The sequence below is a fragment of the Lissotriton helveticus genome, chromosome 1_1 (assembly GCF_964261635.1).
Source record: "Lissotriton helveticus chromosome 1_1, aLisHel1.1, whole genome shotgun sequence".
NCBI classification, from domain to species: Eukaryota; Metazoa; Chordata; class Amphibia; order Caudata; family Salamandridae; genus Lissotriton; species Lissotriton helveticus.
The window spans coordinates 1,899,620,086-1,899,644,718 of NC_136057.1; the positions used below are offsets into that span (position 1 = coordinate 1,899,620,086).

The window sequence follows — 24,633 nt, forward strand, 5'->3', positions numbered from 1 at the left end:
CGGGTAAGAAGGCTAGCAGTGCGGCGGGTAGTGACGCCTTACTGTAGCCTTTTATAAGGCATTCTCAGACCTGCTCATTCCGCAGCTACTAAACCTATTTGAGGACATCTGCTCCTCTGGAGTGATGCCGCCTACAATGCGCGAGGAAATACTGATAGCAATTCTCAAACCTGGGAAACCCCCAGGGGAATGCGCCTCCTACCGGCCCTTGTTGCTGTTGAATGTTGATACAAAGATCCTGGCGAAACTTGGGGGGCGGAGCTAGCCGGCAACCGTGATGGCCACCTGAGTCCGGAGCTCCTCCGTCCCAATTTACGATCCTTCATCTATCCTGCAGAGTTGCGCTCCAATTGCCCCGTCCTGCGGAGCCCGAGAGAGTGGTGCTGCTGGGGTCACGATATCTTGCACTTGGCCCTGGTGTGCTGCCCGGTGGACCGAGAGCGGCAGACGGAGACCGTATCGGAGGCCAGGCCCCGAGAAGCCGCTGCCTAAATTTTGTAGTACCCGGCGGTTGGTGACGAGAACCCCGCCTCCGCATACCCTGCAGACGCTGCTGAAGGCAGAGTTCGATTCGGAAAGGCCGAGAGGAGCGGTGAGCTGCGGCGACTGCTAGGGGGGGGGGTGCGGCACAGCGTCGGTGGGGGCTTTGACCATCCGGTCTTCCCACCCCTTCCCCCTCTTCCCCCCCCCCGCGAAACCCACCTTGCAGAGCGGTGTGGGGCTGAGGATGATTTCCCTCGATACAGCGCCTGGTACTGCTGTCTCCGCGGCTGCTTGAGCACAGTGCAGCTCTCCACGCTGCCCCACACGGATCTCGCGTGGAGCGCTGACTGTGGGGGCCTCCCTTTTTTGACTGCGCCGATTGCCTGGCTGCGGCCCTCCTCTGGTGTCTAGTGGAGCTGCCCATTGTGGTGAGCTGCATTGGGGGAGCGCGCTCTCCCGGACTGTTGCTGCTTTCCCCCCCACTGTGCCTGCATTGACTGTTTGTGCTCCCTGGGGAGCCGCGGCCGCCATTTTCCTTCCCCATTGAGGTGGTCTGGAGTGCACTCTCAGCCTGCTAGTGATGATGGAATGCGCATGAAAGCGGGGCCTATCTGTCAACCACAGACACTCTACCTTGGTGGAACGGGTCGGAGCCATCAAATTCAGCGACTTCGGCAGTGGTACTTGGAACAGTGCTTTGGGTGTTTGCTACTAGAACTTGGGCCCCTATGCTCGCCGCCTGGAGCTGCGGTTCTCTTCCCCTCCTGCCTCCCTCATTGAGCATTTTCGGCGCTAGGTTAGTTGCTGACGCTGGTCTCTTGGCCTACGCCCGCCCGCCGCATCTAGTGTGGACCTATTCCTACTGCGTGTCTTTGGAACACTACTCCCGCAGGCGCCCGACACCGTATACATTGGCAAATTCTACAGCGGGTGCGTTGGATGAGAAAGCCCTGGTGCAGTGGGCTGCTTTGCGGTGCTTTGTGCCCGGGACCTTGTCTCTGAGCTGGGGGTGTGCACTGGCCGTGAGCATGGGGCACTCGGATAGAACACAGTCCAAGCTCTCGTTTGGCCCCAAGGATTCCAAGACGACGGAGGACGTGGGGAGTGGTAGTACTACGGATCGTGATGCAGCGGAGGGGCCGCAACAGCAAAACTTGCGTGGGATACTATTTGCTATGGAAAAGAACCTTCAGGGGGGGTACCAACCTGGGAACTAAAATTGACGCACTCACATACCGCATGGACCGCATGGCTGAACGGCTAGATAAACACGCGGAGCGGCTAGATATGTCGGAGCGCAGACTCACCGAGGTAAAGGAGGCCCAGACCACGCTGGACTCGGAGAGCAAGCAGATTGGCAGAGCCATGCAATCCCTTCTTGGAGGATTTGGAGGCCCGCTCACGTCAATGCAAACTCCGCATCACAGGCCTTCCGGAGACCACGCAGACTGGCAACATGGAACTATTTGTCGAGGGCCTACTGAAGAAACTACTAGGTGGCACAGCTTTTTCGGCCAAGTTTGTGGTAGAGAGAGCCCACCGATCGCTGGGCCCACGGCCTAAACCGGGAGCTCCCCCCCACCCCGTAATTGCCAAGCTGCTCAATTATTGCGACCGCGACGTGGCTCTGAGACTAGCCAGGGAAAAGCTGCCAGTGCAGTACGAGGGCTCTGTGCTGTCCCTGTATCAGGATTTCACGGCTCGGGTGCAGGAAGCCAGGAAGCAGTTTGCACCCATGAAATGCCAACTCAGCGAAATGGGTGCTGATTATGCAATGCTCTATCCAGCAAAGCTCCGCATTAACAGACAGGGGAGATCCATGATCTTTACAGACCCCAAGGCGTTGCAGAAAGCCCTCAGGGACTGGCAGAGGGAGAAACGCTCACCGAGGAATGCTGGTGATGCTGCGGCGGACGGCCCCCTGGAGGAGCAGGACTGACTGGATCTCTACAGATAAGCTGCATAGCCCCTGTTACAACTTGTTCGAATGTTTTGGTGGGTGCGGGGGAGATGGGGTGAATGTCAATTATTTTTTAAACTCATCTGGTAGGGGTCCTTAATCTTTGACTGACAGCATTGGCCCATTGCGAAAGCGGACACTCTCCCTGAATCCTCCTGGGTACAACACCCTGGTTGCTTTTTTACAACTTCTATAGCGCAGTGTCCTGCTCGCATGCTCCACTGGGTCCGCCTGCCATTTTGGTTGCTTTAATGGACAATGACTCTCTTATTGTGAGGGGCACGCTCTTCCATTGTCGGGGGAGCACACTATTCTACTGTTTTTGCAATTTGGGACAACCAATCCTGATTGCTAAGGTCTTTTGCAACTCTTAAATAGTTTCTTATAAAAATATATATATTTTTTTGGGACGGGGTGACGGAGGGTGCTGTTAATTATCTGTTTTTGTTGATTGTGAATTGTAATTGCAGGCTACCTCTGCCCTCGTGTGAAGTTTACTGAATCCCTATGTACGTTCAGGGGGGATGGGGGACGGGTTGTGTTGCTTGGGCTATTTGATTCTGAATGTTTTCGTATTGGGGTTGGGAAGGGGGCAGGGTCAGGTCTTGTGGGGCGGAGGGATGTGCGCAGCCTAGTTGGGGTTGGGCAGGCGTGGGTGAGGGTTCGGGGGGAGGTTGTTAGTGGACTTGAGGTCTTTCAGTATTTACATGTTCTTCTTTTGGAGCGGACTTCGGGAGGGGGGATTGCTTGTTTGTTGTTCGTTTAAAGAGTGGTCGAGCTTGCGCGGGCATGACATGGCGGTCACAACGGTTAGTGGCATGGACGGTTACATCTGATTACTTATACATATCATTTCCCCCGATCTGACACAGCAGACGCATGACAGTGACACAATTACATTCCTGACCTGGAATGTTAGAGGCCTGAACGACCACAGAAAGGTCAGGCGTGTGCTTCAATACCTCTCGAGACATGCAATAGATATAGCACTACTTCAGGAGAACCACTTGCGCCCTGAAAGTCCAACGCTAAACTATAGGGGTTTACATAACAACATACACGCTGCCGGTTTCACCTCTCACGCCAGGGGCGTTTTAACTTGGATGAACCCTAAGGCCTCACTGACACTGACCCCAGTTGCCACGGACGGGGAGGGACGATATACCATAATGAAATGTGTTGGAAAGGGAATGACCCTACACATAGTGAACACTTACGGCCCTAACTTTGACTGCCCTTCCTTCCACTTGACGTTGGCCTCTAGGGTGAGGGACCTCTGCGGGGAGCATGTTTTGTGGGGAGGTCATTTTAACATGGTCAGACAACCTGCGCTTGATAGGTCAGATGGACCAGACAGACACCCTTTGGCATCTGCCAGAGTTTTAGAAGCTGAGATGACACGACCGGGACTACAGGACTTGTGGCGTGCTAGGTACCCGACACAGGTATACGCATTACTCAGCTCCGCATGATATCCACACTCGCATAGATTATTGGTTTATCACCTCACACCTCCCCTCTATGGTACAGGCTTGCGCAACGCTGGCCCGCACTTATTCTGATCACTCCCCGGTGCTTGTTACTCTTAGAGCTCGAGCGAAGCGACCCCCTCCTTTTTCCTGGCGTCTCCCTCCTTACTCGCTGTTGGACGACGCCTTTCGAGAAGAATTAGCTACTGCCATTAAGGAATTCTTTGATAAGAACGTGGGCTCGGTGGACTCCTTTCTGATGGTCTGGGAGGCCTTCAAGGCCCATCTGCGCGGAGCTGCTATCTCTAAACACGCGGGTGTCCTTGGGTCGATAAGGGGCCGCCTGTCCTTACTAGAAAACAGGTTTGGGGACATCGAGGCGCGACGACTGCCTGACTCTGGAGCAGAGCTGCTTCAAGACTTGGCCCAAACGATTCGTGAACATCACGAGGAGGCGGACGCTGAGGTGAAACACTTGGGGAAATATGCCATTGCGAGATCATATGGTGAGGGAGAGCGTCCGGGAGCGGTACTGGCGCGGCTGGCGAAGCAACGTAGACACTGTGAGGCGACGCGTGCACTGCGATCCCCACAGACGAGGGAAGAATTACCTGACGAACAGGTGGCGGCCCGCTTTCGGGACTATTACGCTAAACTATACGCTTCCAGGGGGCCGGCTCCGGAGGAACGCATATTAGACTATTTAACACATATCCAGCTACCCTGGCTGACCAACACACATCGCGAGTTCCTGGTTCGCCCATTTGAGAGGGAGGAAGATGTCTGGGCGTTGTCGTCAATGAAAGCTGGCAGCGCTCCGGGCAGCGATGGCTTCCCGGCCTCATTTTACAAAACATACTCTGATTTGCTGATACCTAGATTATTGACGCTGATTGAGCAGATGGCGGAGGCAGGGGAAATGCCCCCAACGATGCGGGAAGCTATTATAGTAGCTATCCTTAAGCCCGGGAAGCCTCCTGAGGACTGCGCTTCATATTGCCAGCTATCATTGCTTAATGTAGACGCGAAGATATTTGCGAAAATTATTGCCAACCGCCTCAGCCCGTTGATCCCTACGCTTGTGGCCCCTGAGCATGCGGGCTTTGTCACCAACCGCAACCTAACTTATAATCTGAGGACCGTATTTGCGGCATTCCAACACACGCGCCAGGATGTGCCAGCGGTAGCAGTTTTCCTGGATATGGAAAAGGCCTTCGATTCTGTCGAATGGCCTTTCCTCCGACTGGTACTGCGCCGTATGGGGGTGGGTGACCTTTTCATCCAGCTACTGAATACGCTTTATGCTTCCCCCTCGGCGCGGGTCCGCACACTCACGACTGAGCCCTTCTCTATAGGCCGTGGCACCAGACAGGGCTGCCCCCTTTCCCCCATCCTATACGCCTTAGTTGCGGAGCCTCTAGCTTGCGCTTTGCGCGAGTATCACAGCCACCGTGGTATAAGGTTCCCCACGTACAACTTGATAGTGTCCACGTACGCGGACAACACTCTCTTATATGTGCGACAACCGGAAGACAAACTCTCGACGGTTCTGCGCAAGGTGGTACTGTTCAGTTCGCTTTCAGGGGGTACATGTGAACTGGAGCAAGACAATAATGTTCCCGCTCACCCCTGCTACCAGGAGGGTAGACTCTGACTACCCCATTCAGTGGACCACTGACTCTGCCCGCTACTTGGGTATTCGACTACATACGGACTCAGAGGTGGTCTTCAGGGAAAATTACGGGGTGGCGATTTCTAAGTTGGAGGACGATGTGAACAAATGGATAAGCCTACCCTTGTCATTGATGGGTCGCATATCCCTGTTGAAAATGATTGTACTCCCCCGCTTTTTATTTCTATTCAGTAATATTCCAATGGTCTAATCGGGAACATTCTTTAGGCAACTCCACGCCCTGGTGCTGCGGCTGGCATGGGCTGGGAAACAGCCCAGGATGGCAAGGGACATTCTCACTCGACCTTACGAGGAAGGTGGCCTACACGCTCCGGACTTGGAGCTCTATTACCGAGCAGCACAAAGCGAACATGCGTATGGCTGGATACATGGCCCGGCCGATGCGCCGCACTTGCGAATTGAAGCAATAGTGGCCGACCCTACTCCGCTGCCGGCACTGATGTCTCAACCTCGGGACCGACGGACGGGCATCTTAGATTCTTTGAACGTTGTGACACATGCCTAGCATCACATGATGGATGCTCAGGCTTGCTCGCTGCTATACGCTCCGGGAGCGCACTAGGTCTGTGTTCGTGGCTTGACAGAGACAGAGGCGTGGTATCCGCTCTAACTAAAATGAAGATTGTCAACATAGGGGACCTATTTACGGAAGGTAGGGCTCGCACCTGGGAGGAAATCGTCCCGGAGGACGATTCTGGTACTTCACTTCTCCCACGCTTCCAGTTCCACAGAGTTCGACATGCCTTGAAGGGGCTGTTAGGCGAGGATATGGCCGAACCCCAGACAGTCTTGGCGTATGACTTTGTTGTAACTGCTAAGACGCCGGCTAAATTAATTACGAACTTGTATCGCATCACACTCACAGAACGGACAGAGAATTATACTAAGCCTCGCTTGGCATGGCAGGCTGACTTGGCCACTGAACTTCCTGAGGAAAAGTGGAGATACTGCTGCGCCAATGTTAAGAGAGTGTCTCTGAACGGACGCCACCGTCTGATGCACTTCAAATTCCTGAATAGGGTATATTACACCCCTGAGCGTTTGTTCCAATACGGGTTAAGAGAGAGCTCCGGCTGTGAAAGATACAGGGAACAGACTGCTGACTTTTTGCACCAAGCCTGGCTGTGTCCAAAAGTTTCAGAATTTTGGTGCGCGGTCTACGATGAAGTGAACAGAGTCACCGGTCTGGCGTTGACCCCATCTCCACTGTTGGCCCTACTGGGGTATTCTAAAGATATTGCGCCTGCAAGGCGAAGGCTTGTAGATATGGCCTTTTTGGTTGCCAAACGATGCATCGTGCTCACCTGGATGCGCGGGCCGACCCCGACCCTAGCTAAATGGACTAGTGATATGTTATATTGTTGCACGCAAACGGAGCTCTATAGCGAACTGCTTCCTCCCCGTACCCGTCCTAAGAACTACTGGGCGCTTTACCTGGAGAGGAGGTCTGTACAGGATGCTAATGATCCGAGTGAGCCACATTTGGCTTTGGAAGCGGGGGTTCACGGGAGGACACATCACAGCACATTGACGAGGAAACACTAGTTTAGCGGACGCGGACTGTGGCTTATGTTTCTAGGTGTGGAGTGGGAGCAAGATGCGCAGCGGAGGCCTGTGAAGGGGAACAGTATTTTATATGTGTCAACATTATTACCTGTGTGGGGGGTAATGCCTTAGTATTTGCTCGATGTGTCCACGCCGAAGACTAATTGTGTCATTATTGTACTGTATGCGCCAGCTCTATGTCCCTTGATTGTAAGTTATTGAAATGCCAATAAATACATTAAAAAAAAAAAAAAAAAAAAAGATCCTGGCGAAACTTATCGCCAACTGCCTTAGCCCTTTGGTGACCACGCTGGTCGCACCGGAGCAGGCCGGCTTTGTGCCCGGCCGAAACCTTACCTACAACCTCAGGATGGTATTTGCAGCTATTCAGCACACGCGCCCAGAGGTCCCCGCGGTGGCTGTATTCCTTGACATGGAGAAGACCTTCGACTCCGTCGAGTGGCCTTTTCTGCTGCAGGTTGTTGGACAGATGGGAGTTGGGACGTTATTCCTTCAGCTGCTGGCGACGTTGTACTCTTCACCCACGGCTCGCATCTGGATTGGCACTTTGGCTACCAACCCTATTCCTAAATGTAGGGGCACGAGGCATGGGTGTCCCCTGTCCCCCATGCATTATACACTGGCGGCGGATCCTCCTGCCTGCGCATTGCGTGAATACCACGGACATAGGGGTATCCGGTTCCCGAACTATAGCCTCATTGTATCCACTTACGTGGACGATACCCTCCTATATGTTCGAGAGCCTGAGACCCACCTCTCTCCAGTACTACGGGAAGTGGTGCTAGTCAGCTCTCTATCAGGCATACATGTTAATTGGAGCAAATCTATTATGTTTCCACTCACTCCTGCTATGTCTCGTGTGGACCCGGAGTACCCATTACAGTGGACCACAGACGCAGTGCGTTACCTGGGGATCCGGTTACATACGGATTCCGAGGTGGTGCTAAAGTAGAATTACGGGGTTGCCGTCTCCAAACTGGAGGACGATATCGAGAGGTGGATTGCCCTGCCGCTGTCCCTGATGGGGAGGGTTTCCCTGATGAAAATGATCGTACTGCTACGCCTCCTCTTTCTATTTACTAACATACCCATGGTTCTGTCCAAGACTTTTTTTAAGCAACTACACTTGCTGATGATCAGTTTAGCCTGGGCGGGTAAGCAGCATCGGGTTGCCTAGAAAATACTCACTCGTCCGCACGCGGCGGGAGGCCTGGGCGCTCCGGACCTTGAACTCTATTACAGGGCAGCACAGAGTGCTCATGCTCATCATTGGCTCCTCATCTCCGCATCGAAACCATAGTTGCTGATCCGGTTCCTCTGCCGGCGCTCCTGTTCTCACCCCGTGATCGTCGCACCGGCATCATAGGCTCATTAAATGCTGTAACGCATGTGTGGCACCATATGTTGGACGTGCAGGCCGGTTGCTTATTGTACGCTCCGTTAGCACCTATTCAGTGGTGCTCCTGGCTCGCCCCATGCAGGGAGAGGGGGGTCATAGCGGCGCTGAGAACGCTGGGCATACACAATATGGGGGACATCTTTGCTGATGGCACTGCCCGTTCGTGGGATCAGATGGCTGTGGAGGGAGAGCTGCCTTCGCTAATGAAGCGATTTCAGTTCTATAGGGTGCGACACGCACTCAGAGACCTCTTGGGTGAAGACATGACGGAACCACCGGATGTTGAGGCATTGACCTACATTATCCAGGCTAAGTCGCCCGCCAAACTGGTATCCCGGCTATACCGTACTGCCCTCTCTGAGAGACATACTGATTACGCTAAGCCACGACTGGAATGGCAGAGGGATCTTGAGGTAGACTTGACAGACGAGATATGGCTGTACTGTTGCTCGGACACCAAACGCATTTCGCTTAATGGATGCCATAGGCTGATCCATTTCAAATTTCTTAATAGGGTATACTACACCCCAACAGACTTTGTAGATACGGACTACGTGAGAACCCACACTGTGATAGGTGCGGCGCGATGGTTGCCGACTTCCTTTAAGTCGTTTGGTCATGCCCGGGGATAGCTCATTTCTAGAGCCAGGTGCATGTAAATGTAAATGTAATGTAAATGTAAATGTATAGTGTTTATATAGCGCACTTCTACCCGGAGGCCTCGTAGCGCTGTATTCATACCGCTGTGGAACCCATCCTGGCTTTCCTGTGAAATGTCCACACCTGGGCACCCCCAAGGTGAAGCCAGGCATCCAAGCGCTGCTGGGGCCGTTGTGGAGATTAAGCAAGCTATTGCCCAGAGTCACAGAGTGGCACCCATGATTAGACTAGGCACGAGACGAGAATTATCAGCTCCGGGGAAATTGAGTCCAAGAGCCGCCGAGGCGGGAATTGAACCCTGGTCCCGGGCCAGATCTCTGCATCAGGGTCTGCCGCTCTAACCATTGAGCCACGCTTCTCCATATGCTGCGGTGAATAGGATCACGGGCCTCACACTGACTCCTGATCCACTTCTGGCTATCCTAGGCTATTCTAAACCCCTCCTCAAAGACCTTAAACGTCTGGTTGACATGTCCTTCCTCCTGGCTAGGAGGTGTGTTGCCCTGTCCTGGATGCGGGGCCCGACGCCTACTTTAGAACGGTGGACTAGGGAAATGATATATTGCTGTACTCAGACCGAACTATATAGTGAACTAATGCCCCCGTAACAGACCTAAGAACTTTTGGTCCCTATTCCTGAGCAGGAGACCTATACAGGACTCTTCAGACGAGGAGGATGTAGACTCGGATACCGGGGTGGAACATACAGCTGCTGACATGCATTAGCTCTGTTGTCGGGATAACCCCCATGCGACTCTCATACCTTCAGGGTGGACAGTGCACCAGGGTCATAGAGGGAGTTGCACAAGATCGGGGTTCTCCCCCTGTCATGGAATGGATGGTTTTAGGGGGCTACAATGTTGAATAATAGATTATTACGGCGGAATTGTCACAATGCTATGAGGATCCACTGTTTAAAATGTATTAGCGGAAATGTGTCATCTTATTTTTCTTGCCACTGATTATACACTCTGTATGCACATTCCGTGACTTGTCAACTCTTGCTCCTTTAATTGTGTTCTTATCTTTGAAATGCCAATAAATAAATTAGATAAATAAATAAATAAAATATGGACATCAAAAGTGAATGTACTGATGGTCTGGCTAAAAGCATCAATAACATATCTGCCATTGACAGCAAAGCGCCCTCTAGAGGCCTCCTTAAACCACCTAGTCTTATTTCTAAACAGAACTAGAAAAGTGTGACCAAGGCAACAGTAAATAGACTGTAACAAATAATACAACTTAATACACTCTAATCAGATGCAGTATTTCTGGATAAGCCTGAGGTGGGAAAAAATAAGTTACCTACCTCTTTTCGCACAGGTCCTGAGCAACCCAAATTTGGAGTGATGGTGCTTGATGTGGGAAAGGTTTTCAACCATGTCTACAGGATATTCACCTGGGACGTATTTAGAATGGACTGTCCTCCAAAGTTTAGGAGCTTCTCCAGAAGCTCCACTCTGACCCATTCTCATTGGTAGGTGTGAATGAGTACTCTCAAATCCACGTAATCTTAAGAGGCAATCAGGACAGAGACAACCTTTGTACCGATTTCCGATAGCATTGAACACATATCGGAACACATCTGGTGAACTGTGAAGTCACTGATATACAGTGAATAGATAATCTTATTTCCAGGATAACAGACAACGCACTCCTCTCTGCTTTCCAAAAACACATTACCCTGGTGTTTAAAATTTTAGTGTAATGTGTGAATGTATCAGGATAAAAATGAAATGCATAAAATACAAATTACCATGTCTGCATTTCAGAAAGTGGCCTTTAGAGAAATCCAACTTACGAACAGTAGGGGAATCTCCTCCAAATCAATATTTAAATACTTCAAAATGTACATTACAGAAGACCTGCTGGCTCTCTAAGAGCAAAATTAAGCAAAGATCTCTAGAGATTGACAATTCTCCTACTATGCCTTTAAGGTCTAGAGTTAGACAATTAAAATATTCTGCCACAATTGTTCCAAAGTTCCCCATTCCCTCTCTCACTTTGTGATATGGCCTAAATAGAAAAGTACATAGTATCATATGGATATTTCGAAACAACGTAGGATCATGGGAACATGAATCTGGATGGCAAACTATGTTTACCTAACTGGCAGCAGTTCTACAAAGTGGGATGAGTCTACTACACAGGAAGTGGACACAGAAAAATGACATTATAGCAAGGGTCCAAATAAATTCAACACCTTTCAGCCATTCATGCTGGACACTATGCATCTCTCTCAATCGGGACAGAAGAGAAAATAATCAACACAAAACATGTGACACAATTTTATAGACAACAGTTTTAAATACATTCATAAATTGAATAGACAGACAGCTGGATCTGGATGAAGTGATCTGCACAATAGCTCCCATGAGATGTAACAAAGACTTTAGTCCAAGTATAAAAAGGTCAGCGAGCAACATTTTGGAGACCTGACCATTTAAATACTTTTCAAAATCCAAAGAGGATGGCTGTGTAGTTACCTTTGAATACAAAAGTAAACAATTAGCTACCCCAAACATCCATTTTTATACATACCTACAAATTAGACACAATTCGCCAATTCATTTGGGGGTCTGGAAGTAAAATCAAAGGTCCACAAAATCAAATTATCACACTCCCAGATCAAAATGAGAAGGGACACATCACCAGACATTCCAATGAGTCAAAAGTAAATAGATTTAAACTTTGGGGAACTAGATTTACTGAGATTACTTCTAGTGACACCAAACAAATTACATCCAATCTAAAGAAGCATTCAGAATCTTGACTAACTTGACTATGGATAAACTGAGAAGATGGAGAGTCAGCCAAAGACAATGACAATTTTAATATAGATATTTCCTTGATAAATGAAATGTTTAACTTAATTTGTTGTTCTTTTATGTTAATACTTCACATTCATGTGTCACTACAGTGGTCACTGTTACAGCACAAGACGTGTAAGGGCCTTAAGCACAATAATGACATTTGTTTTATGCACTATATGGCAAAAAAAGATCACCGAGGCATGCTTTTATTAATTCGTTTAAACCCAAATAAAAACTTGAATCAAACTACTGTCATCTGCTTTGACTAAGAAAAGTGAAAAGTGAATGGAAATCTAGCAATAAGAAAGAAATTGTGGGAAATTAAATAGAGGACGCCCAAGTTAGGTTTCACAAGGGTTTAAGCAGGAAATGTCCTGTTCACCCATCTTTTAGTTCTATCGCCAACTACGTCTCTACTTTCCCAGGGACTTGGTAGGCCACACACTGAGGGTCTCTGAAATAAGTTAAAATAAGCTATGGCTCACGGATATTGACTATCATTGAAATATAGGTGTCCTCTGACTCTGAAAATAGTAAAACTTTCGCCTTTCCTATTAGAAAAAGGCTGATATCATAATTGTAAAGATGCTAGGATCATTTAAAATTAAATACATTTCAAAGGTAGCCCTTGAGAATAAAGCAAATTTTGAAAACCCATCAAAATACAGAAGGAGAGAAAATCGTTGTACACTTGCCCCCTTTCTCTTTAATATGGATCTATTGATCTCACAATTGGTCCGGATGAAGGCTTGGACCCTTAGGGGCAATTATAGCTCAAACATGTCGACCGAATGAGGGTGATACTCGGGATAATTAACACGTCCCTAGAGCATCACCGCCTTATTTTTATTCCTACTCCTGTATACTATCCCCATATTACAATTTACATTTACATACAGTAGGTAATTTTAACTCTATTTTCACATGGATCCCCACCACTACTTTCCCTCGAAAGAAGGTGGTACTCACCTAGGGAAGCAAGTCCCTTGGTGCGAACCCAATGATGACGCCACCAGATAGTATACCATAGAGGTGACTACTTAACACCACCAGTAATAAAATATTGGTTGAGGGTTTCGGTAGAAAACTGATGCCCCTGAACTCCATGCAACCAGAAAAGCAGAATATATAATTGGAAGCAAAGTGATCTTCACACAGGCTTCTACCTCCATCCCCCCTTTCATAGTGATCGTTTACTAGCTTAAAGTGGTATACAAATAGAAAAGTTTACTAAAGGACGTTCACAGTTTGAAAGTTACCTAGGGAAGTGAAAGGGTATTCAACAGCAACACTGACTCTGAGAGAATTCCTCCTCTGAATTGCCAGGGCATTTCTCCCATCTGTTTGTCGTTTTAACTCATGTGCATGAAACATGTTATGCATTAGTGTTATGTTATGTTAATACAGCTTACTATAGCGCGTGAATCACCTCAAAAGAGGTATCTCGGCGTGAACAATAAACATAGCAAAATCTAGCACAGAGTTTTAAAATTTGATGTAATCATGACAGATGCGAATATGATAGGGTAAGATATTCCAATAATACGGGCCAGGTAAGAGAAATACCTGCCCTGCATCTAGTCAATCAGACACTAGGAATGATAAGCAGGGCTTTGTCCTTGGAGGACACATCTTTGACTGGACAGTAGTTGTTCTGTTTCTGACGTATGTAACTAGGGCTGTTTCCTGTTAATGACTTATGCCTAAGGCAACACATTTTACAAATTGGCCTTTTCTTGATAGGTAGCCAATGTAAGCGTTCAGTAGAGGTTCAGCCAAGGGGAAGGAAGGAAGATTACACACAAGTCGTGTGACAGTGTTGTGGACCACATGAGGGTCTCATTGGTTGATGCAAGTAGAGCATTGCCGTACTCCAATTTGCTAATGATCAAGGCCTGAACAAGGGTTTTCCTAACGGAAAGAGGAAGAAAGGAAAAAGCTTTCTTCAACAGACGCATCATGTTGAAACAACTGCCGCTGGTGGCAATGACCTGGTCTTCCCTGGACAGAGAATGATCTATTTTAAGGCCAAGATTTCTCACTACCTGCTTGGGTATAGGAGCGGGCCAAATTCTGTAGGCCACCATTCCGAGGCCCAAAGTTGCTGTGCCTTTCCAAATAGCATGATCTCAGTTTTCTCAGTATTTAATTGCAGACAGCTATCCTTCACCTCTCTTGCTTCTAGCGCTAGAAAAGCAAAACCTCTTTCAAACATTCACTTAAACGTATTATTTTACATCCCCCAGCACATCATCAGATTGCATGGTTTACCTTTGTACTTTTATAAGCCATAAAAATATGCCAGGTTATTCAAAGTAAAATACCTTCAACCACTAGCCCTGCAAACGAATGTTGGATCTGCGAGTCCATCACATCTTTTTAGTGTACAGCCACAAGGTTACAATTATAAAATTTCATTGTCTTCAACTATATGTACTGCTGTAGCAGTTTTTGTCTGAAGTCTCCCAGCCAGGAGCGTTTATCATATGCAGCAAAACCAATTCGCTCATTACACTTATGATCCGTCTTCTACTCAAGGGCGTCCAGTTTCATCTTCCAGTCATGCTAAAGGTACTCTGTACTTTCCACCACATCCAATACAGCCAAGTCCCATCTCTCCTTTGGAATCACCTCTGCCATTACACTGTATTATACCCATGTTGGGCATCTTCTTCCTCCAACATCCCACAATTCAGCAGTGTTGACAGAAGCAGATAAGACTCACCTATGCACAAGAAATTCTTCTGGAACTCTATTGTACTTGTCTCTCACTTAAGTACATACATCACATAAAGATGGCATTTTGGAGCTAGGAAACAAGGCCAAAGTAAATAAAGTGATTTTAGAAAAAGATGTATACACAAACAGATGAGCTCAGGGTATTCAGGTCAGCCTGCATTACCAGCGCACAGTGTAGCATATTCAAGAGTTGTAAGAAGTGAGAATTAAAAACTCGGCCTCCAGTGCAGGATTTTTGAAGGAGCATTCTTTTAATGAATTGCGTATTAAAGAACACAAATGTTGCCATTGGGGAAGTCGAGGAAACAGAAGCTGCCTTTGCTCACTACGCCACTGGAGTCGAGCTATCCTGGCTGATGACGACTGATAGCCAGAAACCGGTCCGAGGATGCTTGATTCCGGTCCAGAGAAGAAATGGCTTGGCAGTTCGGGCTGGACTGTTCCCGTGAGGCACAGGGTCAAGACTGATTTGCATATGGCCATGTCTGAACTGGGGTGGCTTGGTGAGCAAAATAACGATGGATTAAACCCAGATCTGTGACTGGGGTTGAATGTTTTTCCAATGTGCAAAATTCCGTCCATCACCTTGTGTGTTTTGCTGTTCGCCCTATGTGCGAAGGGTATGCCCAGACGTGGGTCCCGTGCTCACTACGCCACTGGAGTCAAGCTATCCTGGCTGATGACGGCTGATAAGCCAGAAACTGGTCCTAGGATGCTTGATTCCGGTCCAGGGAAGACATGGCTTGCCAGTTCGGGCTGGACTGTTCCCATGAGGCACAGGGTCAAGACTGATTTGCATATGGCCATGTCTGAATTGGGGTGGCCTGGTGAGCAAAATAACGATGGATTAAACCCAGATCTGTCACTGGGGTGAATGTTTTGCCAATGTGCAACATTCCGTCCATCACCGTGTGTGTTTTGCTGTTCGCCCTATGTGGGAAGGGTATGCCCAGACGTGGGTCCCGTGCTCACTACGCCACTGGAGTCAAGCTATCCTGGCTGATGACGACTGATAGCCAGAAACCGGTCCTAGGATGCTTGATTTCGGTCCAGGGAAGACTTGGCTTGGCAGTTTGGGCTGGACTGTTCCCATGAGGCACAGGGTCAAGACTGATTTGCATATGGCCATGTCTGAACTGGGGTGGCGTGGTGAGCAAAATAACGATGGATTAAACCCAGAGCTGTCACTTGGGGTGAATGTTTTGCCAATTTGCAACATTCCCTCCATCTCCTTGTGTGTTTTGCTGTTCGCCCTATGTGGGAAGGGTATGCCAAGATGTGGGTCCCGTGCTCACTACACCACTGGAGTCAAGCTATCCTGGCTGATGACGGCTGATAGCCAGAAACCGGTCCTAGGATGCTTGGTTTCGGTCCAGGGAAGACATGGCTTGGCAGTTCGGGCTGGACTGTTCCCATGAGGCACAGGGTCAAGACTGATTTGCATATGGCCATGTCTGAACTGGGGTGACGTGGAGAGCAAAATAACGATGGATTAAACCCAGATCTGTGACTGGGGGTGAATGTTTTGCCAATGTGCAACATTCCGTCCATCACCTTGTGTGTTTTGCACAGCAGCATGCTTGACAAATGGCTCTAGGACCTCACATTTATAACATGGTCTAAAAATAAGCGAATTGAAAAGCAAGATCACGCCACTCTAGCACGTCAGAGTCTGTAATGGCGCTCGGCTGCAGAGAGAGTAAAGTTTGAACACTGTATAAGGCACATAGGCCACAGCAGGAATTCTTCCCACTCACTATTCACCTTCCTAGCTCCTGCCTCCGACTGATCAGTTTAGAGTCTGACAACTGCCGTTCAATCCATTACCCCAGCAGTTTTTAACACACAGAGGCCACTTGTTGATGACAGCTAGTTAAACAATTATGCCTGTGTCACAACACTGCCCATGCAGATTGAAACTGGCCTCTTGAATGTGACAGTGAAGGCACATAAATGTGGTGAAGGATAACCAGCAGGGGTAGACGCAACACACCATGCTATTCATCTGCTTTGAAACACTGAAGTCTCTTGGAAGATAAGTACACTCGAGTCAATATTAACTCTATAAATGCAAACACTTCTTAAGATCTTTTTGGTATATTAATATCTGCCTACTAAAAAAATGTGTTCATCTCAGTTGCACAGATTCATTTTAGTATGGCGTTTCACCCAAAAAGGAAATGAATATCAGTGAATTCCCAAAGCAATGTCAGAAAACACCGTTATCAAGGGCGTAAAGTAATTATCTTTTCCAGTATTGAGCCTGTCAGTGTATTTAGAAGTGTCCAGAGCTAAGGAGAATCAGTGATAGTCAATGTCAATAAGGGAAACCCATTGAACCTTTGTGTGAAACTTGTACCGAAGGATGTGTACTCTCTTTTTTAGGCCCTAAATAGAGAGGATAATGGGAGTAAAATGAAACTATGGGGCTGAACTTGACAGAAAAATTGAAACTTTAGCTGGGGTAACCTTCTTTATTATTAGTTCAAACATTCTATTAACTATGGAGTGCTATATCAAGTGAACACAATAAATTCAACCCATAAGTTTTGTGACTCAACTGGAAAAAAGCTTTCAAATGTAGATGAAAAAAATCGCCACAGGAAAGCACAAAAAATGGTATTAAACTTTAAATTAGCACGTTATGAGATGCTTAGGGGGTGATGCGCACAGAGAAAGAAAAGTTCATTTAGTGAAGCAGAAGAGGTCCACCACCTTGCATCTTACCTCTGCTGTAGTATTAACCAGCTGGCTGATTTGTGCACAGGCCTGTGGAAGGGCACCGTCATAGTTGGATCTTGAACTGAAAGCATTCAACAGGATACTGGACTGTTTTAGCAAGAGCTCCATTAATGTATAGTCTATTGTTGCACCTAAAAACAAATGTCCATGGTCTCAGTAAACAGAAAAACATACACCTTTTTTTATTTCATAGACAATAATCTACAACAACTTCGACTCTACCTCACTCCAGTACTAGGCATTGGTCAGAGTGAGTCACATGGCAGGGTTACTCAATCAAACAGAGCCAACTAACATTGCCAGTGAACTAGAAGGTGCTGAATACATGCCTTCTCTGGTTCTAAAGAAAAAATGTCCACTTCTGTAGCTGCCCATATCTCTTCCGGACTACATCTCTATCAGTTGAGTACACGGGGATTCAAAATTGAGCACTTAATGTTTGCTTATATCTGCTTGTTGTAATATGGTAGCATACACAAAACATAAAGTACGTCAGAAACTCATTAAACATGGGGCTTGAAAACAAAGTAGTTTGCAGCACACTCTCAATACAATCCCAACATCAACAAACAACTCTGTCACCATAATGTGTCTTTTTTCAATGGAACAAAATGACACAGGGCTTAGTCAAAACAGCTGCAGACATCATCTTCCCAGTAATTTACCAATATACTAAAATATTTCAAGTTTACGTGTTGGAAAGAATTCCTAAATATTCAGCGCGTTGCAGACACCCACAAAATACTCAAACTCAAAAGACATTATTACGAGCTACCCTGAGCTCCTCGGGACACTTAAGTTTTAAAAGCTTCTAAAACAAAAACTATGCCACGAATCATAACCCCAAAACACACCTCAGACAACTCACTGAGCTCCTCAAAACAATCAGAGGTCTACACCAATACAATAAGTGATTGCAACAACCAACAACAATCATTGGTAAATGCGTTAGGTTTCGCCTATATGATTAATAATAGGCTGTTTTTGTTGTAAGTTGTAGCTTGCTGAGTAGTTGTACAATATAATTTACAGAAAGTCTGTTAAAGTGTTATGACTTGTTTATGTACTTCAAGGCAATATATTGTGCTGTTACTAGTGGTATAGTGCGGGTAAGTATTGTATTGTATTTTGGTATTTGTTAAGCGCGTATATCACCCGTAGGTGTCATAGCGCTAGCTGATACTCAGAAAACCAGAAGAGGTGGGGCCGCAGAGCTAAAATATCCAGGTTTTAAGGGCTTTGCGGAATCTCTTAAGATCGGTTTCCAATCGGAGCTGTAAAGGCAAGGTATTCCATGTTTCAGGAGCAATTTTGGAAAAGTATCTGCGCCCGTTCCTTATTGTGCAGACTTTTAGTACTGTTAGGAATTGTTTAATGGTGGCAGAGCAAAGGGTTCTGGCTGGTTGGTATTTTATCAGTTTCTTAGCTAGATATTGTGGCCCTTTGCTGTTAAGGGTTTGTGGACCAGACAGCAGAGTTTGAAATTGATCCTCTTTCTGATGGGGAGTCAGTGGAGGGTCTTCAAACTGGGCTCAGAGCGTGAGCGGAGGGGGGGGGGTTAGGACTAGCCTGCCCGCAGTTTTCTGCAAGACCTGGAGCTTTGTCAGATGCTCACCATTTATGGAGGCAAGTAGTGCATTTCCGTAGTCCAGACTGCTAATGATTAGTCCCTGTACTAGTAGCATGTGAGAGGAGAGTGGAATCCACTTGAATATTTTCCTCAGATTACGCATTAGACCGTAGCTGGTACATGCTACATTGTTTATGTGGTTCGCCATGGAGAGTTTGTTGTCTATTACTATACCAAGATTACGGGCGGCTGTCTTCGGTGGGGGGCAGGGTCCCAAAGAGGGCAGCCACCAGTCATCTGTCCACAGTTTCTGTGCATCACCAAAGAGCATGATTTCAGTTTTGCTTGCGTTGAGTAATAGGTGGTTGTTTGTCATCCAGTCATTTATGCATTATTTGAATATAAGTTTAGTGTCAGCGGGGTCAGGTCAAGGTTGATTAGTAACTGCATGTAATCAGCGTATGACACTGTTTCAAACCCATGTGCTCTGATGATTTTTGCCAATGGGGACACATATAGGTTAAAGAGTGTGGGGCTTAGTATGGATCCCTGAGGGACTCCCTTATCAATTATCTGGCTCTTGGATGAAAAATCTCCTATTTGGACCTTGGAGGTCCGATCTGTCAGGTAGCTCTTGAGCCAGTTCAGTGCGGAGCCCTCGACACCAAACTCCGATAGGCGCTCCAAAAGGATGTCATGTGAGATGGTGTCGAAGGCAGCCGACAAGTCACGTAAAATCAGGATGGCAGTTTATTTTGCATCAAGAGAAAGCCTGATGTTGTCAATCATCTCTAGTAAGGCAGTTTCGGTGCTGTGGGAGGCCCGAAACCCCGATTGAGATGGGTCCAGCAGATTATTGCTTTCTAGATATTTAGATAGTTGATTGTTGACCAATGATTCCATGATTTTACCAAACTGGGGTAGGAGAGAGATTGGTCGGTAGTTAGCAAGCTGTTTAGGGTCGGCTGTCTCCTTTTTTAGGATTGGTCTGATTATGGCCTCCTTCCATTGTGAAGGTATGGTGTATTGTGATAGTGAGAGATTGAAGATTCTGGTCAGATTGGGGAGAAGGGCAGGTCTGATTTTGGATAGAATCTGAGAAGAGGCAGGATCGGTCTGTGATCCCGTTTAGAGTGAGGGATACTTTTTCCTCTGTTGCAGTGTGAAATTCTCTGAGGGAGGTTGTGTGCCAGGGAGGAATCTCAGTGTGTATCTGTTTAGGTTGTGTGTCGGTTGACTGGGGAAAAAGTTTATGAATGTCGTTTATCTTGTTTACAAAAAAGGATGAGAGGGAATCGACCAACTCCTGGGAAGCAGTATGCGATTGCTGGCATAAAGGGGGTTGATGAATTCCTTCACTATTTTGTGCAGGAGTTGGAGGCCTGATTTATTCTATTTCCTAGGTAAGGTTTTTAGCTGTGGCTATATGATCCATATAGAGCCGATGTGTTGTTTAGTAGTACTGTCTGATTATTGCATTTTTTGTATGTCTCCATTTGCGTTCAGCCTTTCTGACTGCATGTTTATCAATTTTTAGGGATGGGGTGAACCAGGAGGAGAGTTTATTAGGGCATCTAGTTTTCTTCTTAGGGGCTATTGTGTCTAGGGTCGTGATGATAGCTAGTTCAAGACATTTGGCTGCCTTGTTTGGGTGGGCTATCTCCGAAGGGGAGAGGGGAATAAAGTGTGCTGAACAGGACTCTAGGTTTATCTTATTCCAAGGTCTACTTAGTTTAGGTTCTGTTATGGGATGAGGTAGAGTCGATATTCCGTGTATGTGGAACCTTATTACTTAGTGATCAGACCATAGAACTGGAATTAGTTAGTCGATCTCTACATTGGGGAAGTTTGTGAATAATAGGTCTAAGGTGTGACCAGCGATATGGGTAGGCCCTATCACCAGTTGCTTTAAGCCCAATGTGTTTAGGCTGGTGGCGAGATCATTTGTATGAAGATCTGATAAGAGTTCTGCGTGATAGTTAAAATCCCCTAGTAGGAGGAAATTATCCGTGGCCAGGACATGTGGTGTAATAGTCTCAGTTAGATTGCTAAAGAAGTGGGCTTTGTTACCGGGGGGCTGGTAGAATAGGGCGCCTCCCCAGGACTCCTTGCTGATGTGCTCTATTGCAAAAATACAAATTTCGCCCCATTCTGCCTGAAAAGATTCTACAGTAAGCATTTTAGTATTTGCTCTGAAGGCAATTGCTATTCCACCACCCCTTTTGTCTTTCCTATCTAGTCTAGTCAGCTGGTAGTCATGAGGGAGGGCTACAGAGAGGTCGGGGTGTAAAGAATCTCGGAGCCATGTAACCGCAATAAAGAAGAAATCAGGCTTTTCGGAGTCCAGTAGGGACCAGATTTCTTTTTTTTTTTTAACAATCTTTATTACAGATTTTCCTTTAAATTTTACAAACAACCCACCGACCCCCCTCCCCCCCCCCATGAGACCAGGTATCATTATGTAAAAGCCAAACAGAGGTACATACACATTACAGATCCATCATTTTCTGAGGATATATATATATATATATATATATATATATATATATATATATATATATATATATATATATATATATATATATATATATATATATATATATATATATAAGAACAGAGACAAACGAGCATCATGATAAACAGACAGCATATGCCCATGTTGAATATCTCCAATTATTCCCACTAATCATTCTCTTGAATCCAGTGAAGCAGGGGGCCCCATATCTTCATTCCTCGTCTTCGAGTGTTAAACCCTTTATTCCCATAGATGGCAACCTCCAAGCTACAAGTCGCCAGCAATCTGGCCCTCCACTGCATAAACGATGGTGGTATCGGATCAAGCCAGGCTGATGAGACACACATCCGGAACACCCCCATCGCAACAAAAATTAACCCTTGTATCTGTTTTGGCCTATCAAAGTTGGTCACACCCAGCATGACTTCTGCTGTTGTAATGTTTACATCGCAGTGCGCGATCTCTGTAAGAAAGCCTGATATTTCTGCAAGTAGATTAGTTAAGGAGTCACAGGAAGCAAACATGTGAATGATATCAGCAGCTGGTAGAGCACAGCGTGGGCAAGTTGTACCTTTCCCGGTTCCCCATTTGGCTATTTTAGATGGAGTATAATATAATGAAAAATAGGTCTTATAATACTGTGCTTGTAGCCTAATGGACATTAAACAGGAGAGTGACATTTCATATGAGTATGCCAAAATTCGGGAAGAAAGTCCAAGTTTAATCTGCCAGGCCTCTACATGTTTATCCATGTCATCTGGTACCAATGAGATCATAGCTTCATAAATCTCACCAATTTTCGGAGTCATTTCTCTATGTAAGTTTTCTATAAATTGACACGATTGAAATTTGATCGGGCCGCCCCCTTTCTTCAATAGAAAATCTCTCACTTGAAGAAATTTAAAAAATCCCTATTAGTGATGTTAAATTCTAGTTTCAGCTCGTCAAATGATTTAATTCCATTGGTCGAAAAAAACACCCGAGCTGACTAATCCCCAGATCGTTCCACCTCTTTATGCAGGTATTGTGAAATATCTCTGGGAGATCTGAATTCTGACTCACGGGGGTATAGTATGAATAGCGACCTAGTCCTAATGGCTTTTTAACTTTTCCCCAGACTTTGCTAACGTTGGAAATAGTCTTAAATTTGACTTTTTTAAAATACCCATCATTGACATGTCGCCATAGACATCCAGCGCCCTGTGATGTATTCCTATAGGTTCTGAATCGATCCACCTATTCCTGACCCTATTCTGGTTAAACAAACCAACAAGTTAACTAGCAGTCAGCCCATGAGGCAGAAAACGCCCATGATGCAGATACCGTTTTCTGACGCAGTCACACTACGGCACAGGAACGTGTTATCTGATTAGGTCATAACGCTTGCGATCTAATTAGACAAGCGATATTCCTCCAGCCCCTGATAAGGCATACGGAGTTCTCATAACAAATCAAACCTATGACAACCTGGGCAAAACCCTGCGGCCATTGTTTTGATTTCACCGAGAACTTCAGTAAAAGAATGTGCTAACGAGCAAGTCGTATGACATCCTTATTGACGTATCTATGTCCATCCTTACGTCAATCTCGGCACCTTAAAGGTATAAATATTACCGATATTGCCCTATGCAAACACACGCGTGGTGACGAGACGGAGCAGCCATACTTGCCGAAGCGAAGAGCAGAGCAGACCCCACTGGCACAGCCCCGCCTTCCTGACGCGCTGAGAACGAGACACGCTGATTTCTCCTGCCGAGAGATCCAGCACCGATACAGTAAAGGGGGTGGTGATGGACAGAGTATTCCGAATTAATGCAGAACACTCCTACCCAGTCAAGAGATCAGGGCTTGATCCATCACCGTTTTTTAGCTCACTGCACCATCCCAGTTCAGAACCTGGCTATATGCAAATTAGTCTGTCCCTGGCCCAGTGCATCATGGGAACAGGGCAGACCAAACTACCAAGCCAATTCTTTCACTGGAAAGGAAACAAGCTTCCGGGGACCGGTTTCTGGCATTACAGCCGTCTTCGGCCCGGCTTGCTTGAATCCTGATGGTGCAGTGAGCAAGGGACTCGCATCCGAGTATACCCTTCCACGCTTATGGTGGCCAAAACGATACAGTAAAGGGGGTGGTGATGGACAGAGTATTCCGAATTAATGCAGAACACTCCTACCCAGTCAAGAGATCAGGGCTTGATCCATCACCGTTTTTTAGCTCACTGCACCATCCCAGTTCAGAACCTGGCTATATGCAAATTAGTCTGTCCCTGGCCCAGTGCATCATGGGAACAGGGCAGACCAAACTACCAAGCCAATTCTTTCACTGGAAAGGAAACAAGCTTCCGGGGACCGGTTTCTGGCATTACAGCCGTCTTTGGCCCGGCTTGCTTGAATCCTGATGGTGCAGTGATCCAGCACCGGCGCTTCCGGGTAGCCCTCGCAGGCAGCCTGGAATATCGAGACCAGAGAGAGAGATACCATCCCTCATTCAACCTAGATTCCAGGTACAGAACTGAATAACCCCTCACAGAGAATTCTTTAGTTATTCACTTGGCAAAAACAAACTTAACTTAAACTGTAACTTTCTATTCCCGCCCACGTATTAGACTTAGGTCAGGTACACGGGGTAGGCGTATTTAGAAACACCAGTTGAGTACGTTTAGTCAAATGTATATGTGTATGTAATATATTTTATTCATTTTAAACATCTTATGGCTTAGAAACCATATCAATGTTTTTACAGTATTATTTTATACTATCGCTTTTAATGTATGCACTTTACTTAACTATAAGTATTGCAATAATATCGATCCATTTCTCTTGTATGAGAAAAGAGACTGATCAATAAATAACACCTTTTTATTGAACACGCCCGTCTCTTCCTTTTCTCTACAATCTGATGAGACTAAGAATGCACGTACTGGGGAGGAGCCAAGATGGCGATCGGAACGGTCGCATAACCGCCTCGCTCCGTGATCTCTTCCTCCCCGCCACCTATCCTGTATTTCATCCTGTTCGG

The 24,633-nt window shown here is 46.7% G+C and overlaps 1 protein-coding gene across 7 annotated transcripts in view; it reads right to left on the bottom strand.

Annotated features, from left to right (window-relative positions):
- The window catches only part of SWT1 (SWT1 RNA endoribonuclease homolog), a 1,000,634-nt gene that overhangs the window by 330,768 nt on the left and 645,233 nt on the right, over positions 1–24,633 (bottom strand). For all 7 annotated transcript variants that reach the window (XM_078642786.1, XM_078642831.1, XM_078642776.1 and 4 more), the window contains one exon: positions 17,513–17,658. In XM_078642786.1, the coding sequence (XP_078498912.1) occupies positions 17,513–17,658 (146 nt within the window). The remainder of the gene's footprint in view (positions 1–17,512; positions 17,659–24,633) is intronic.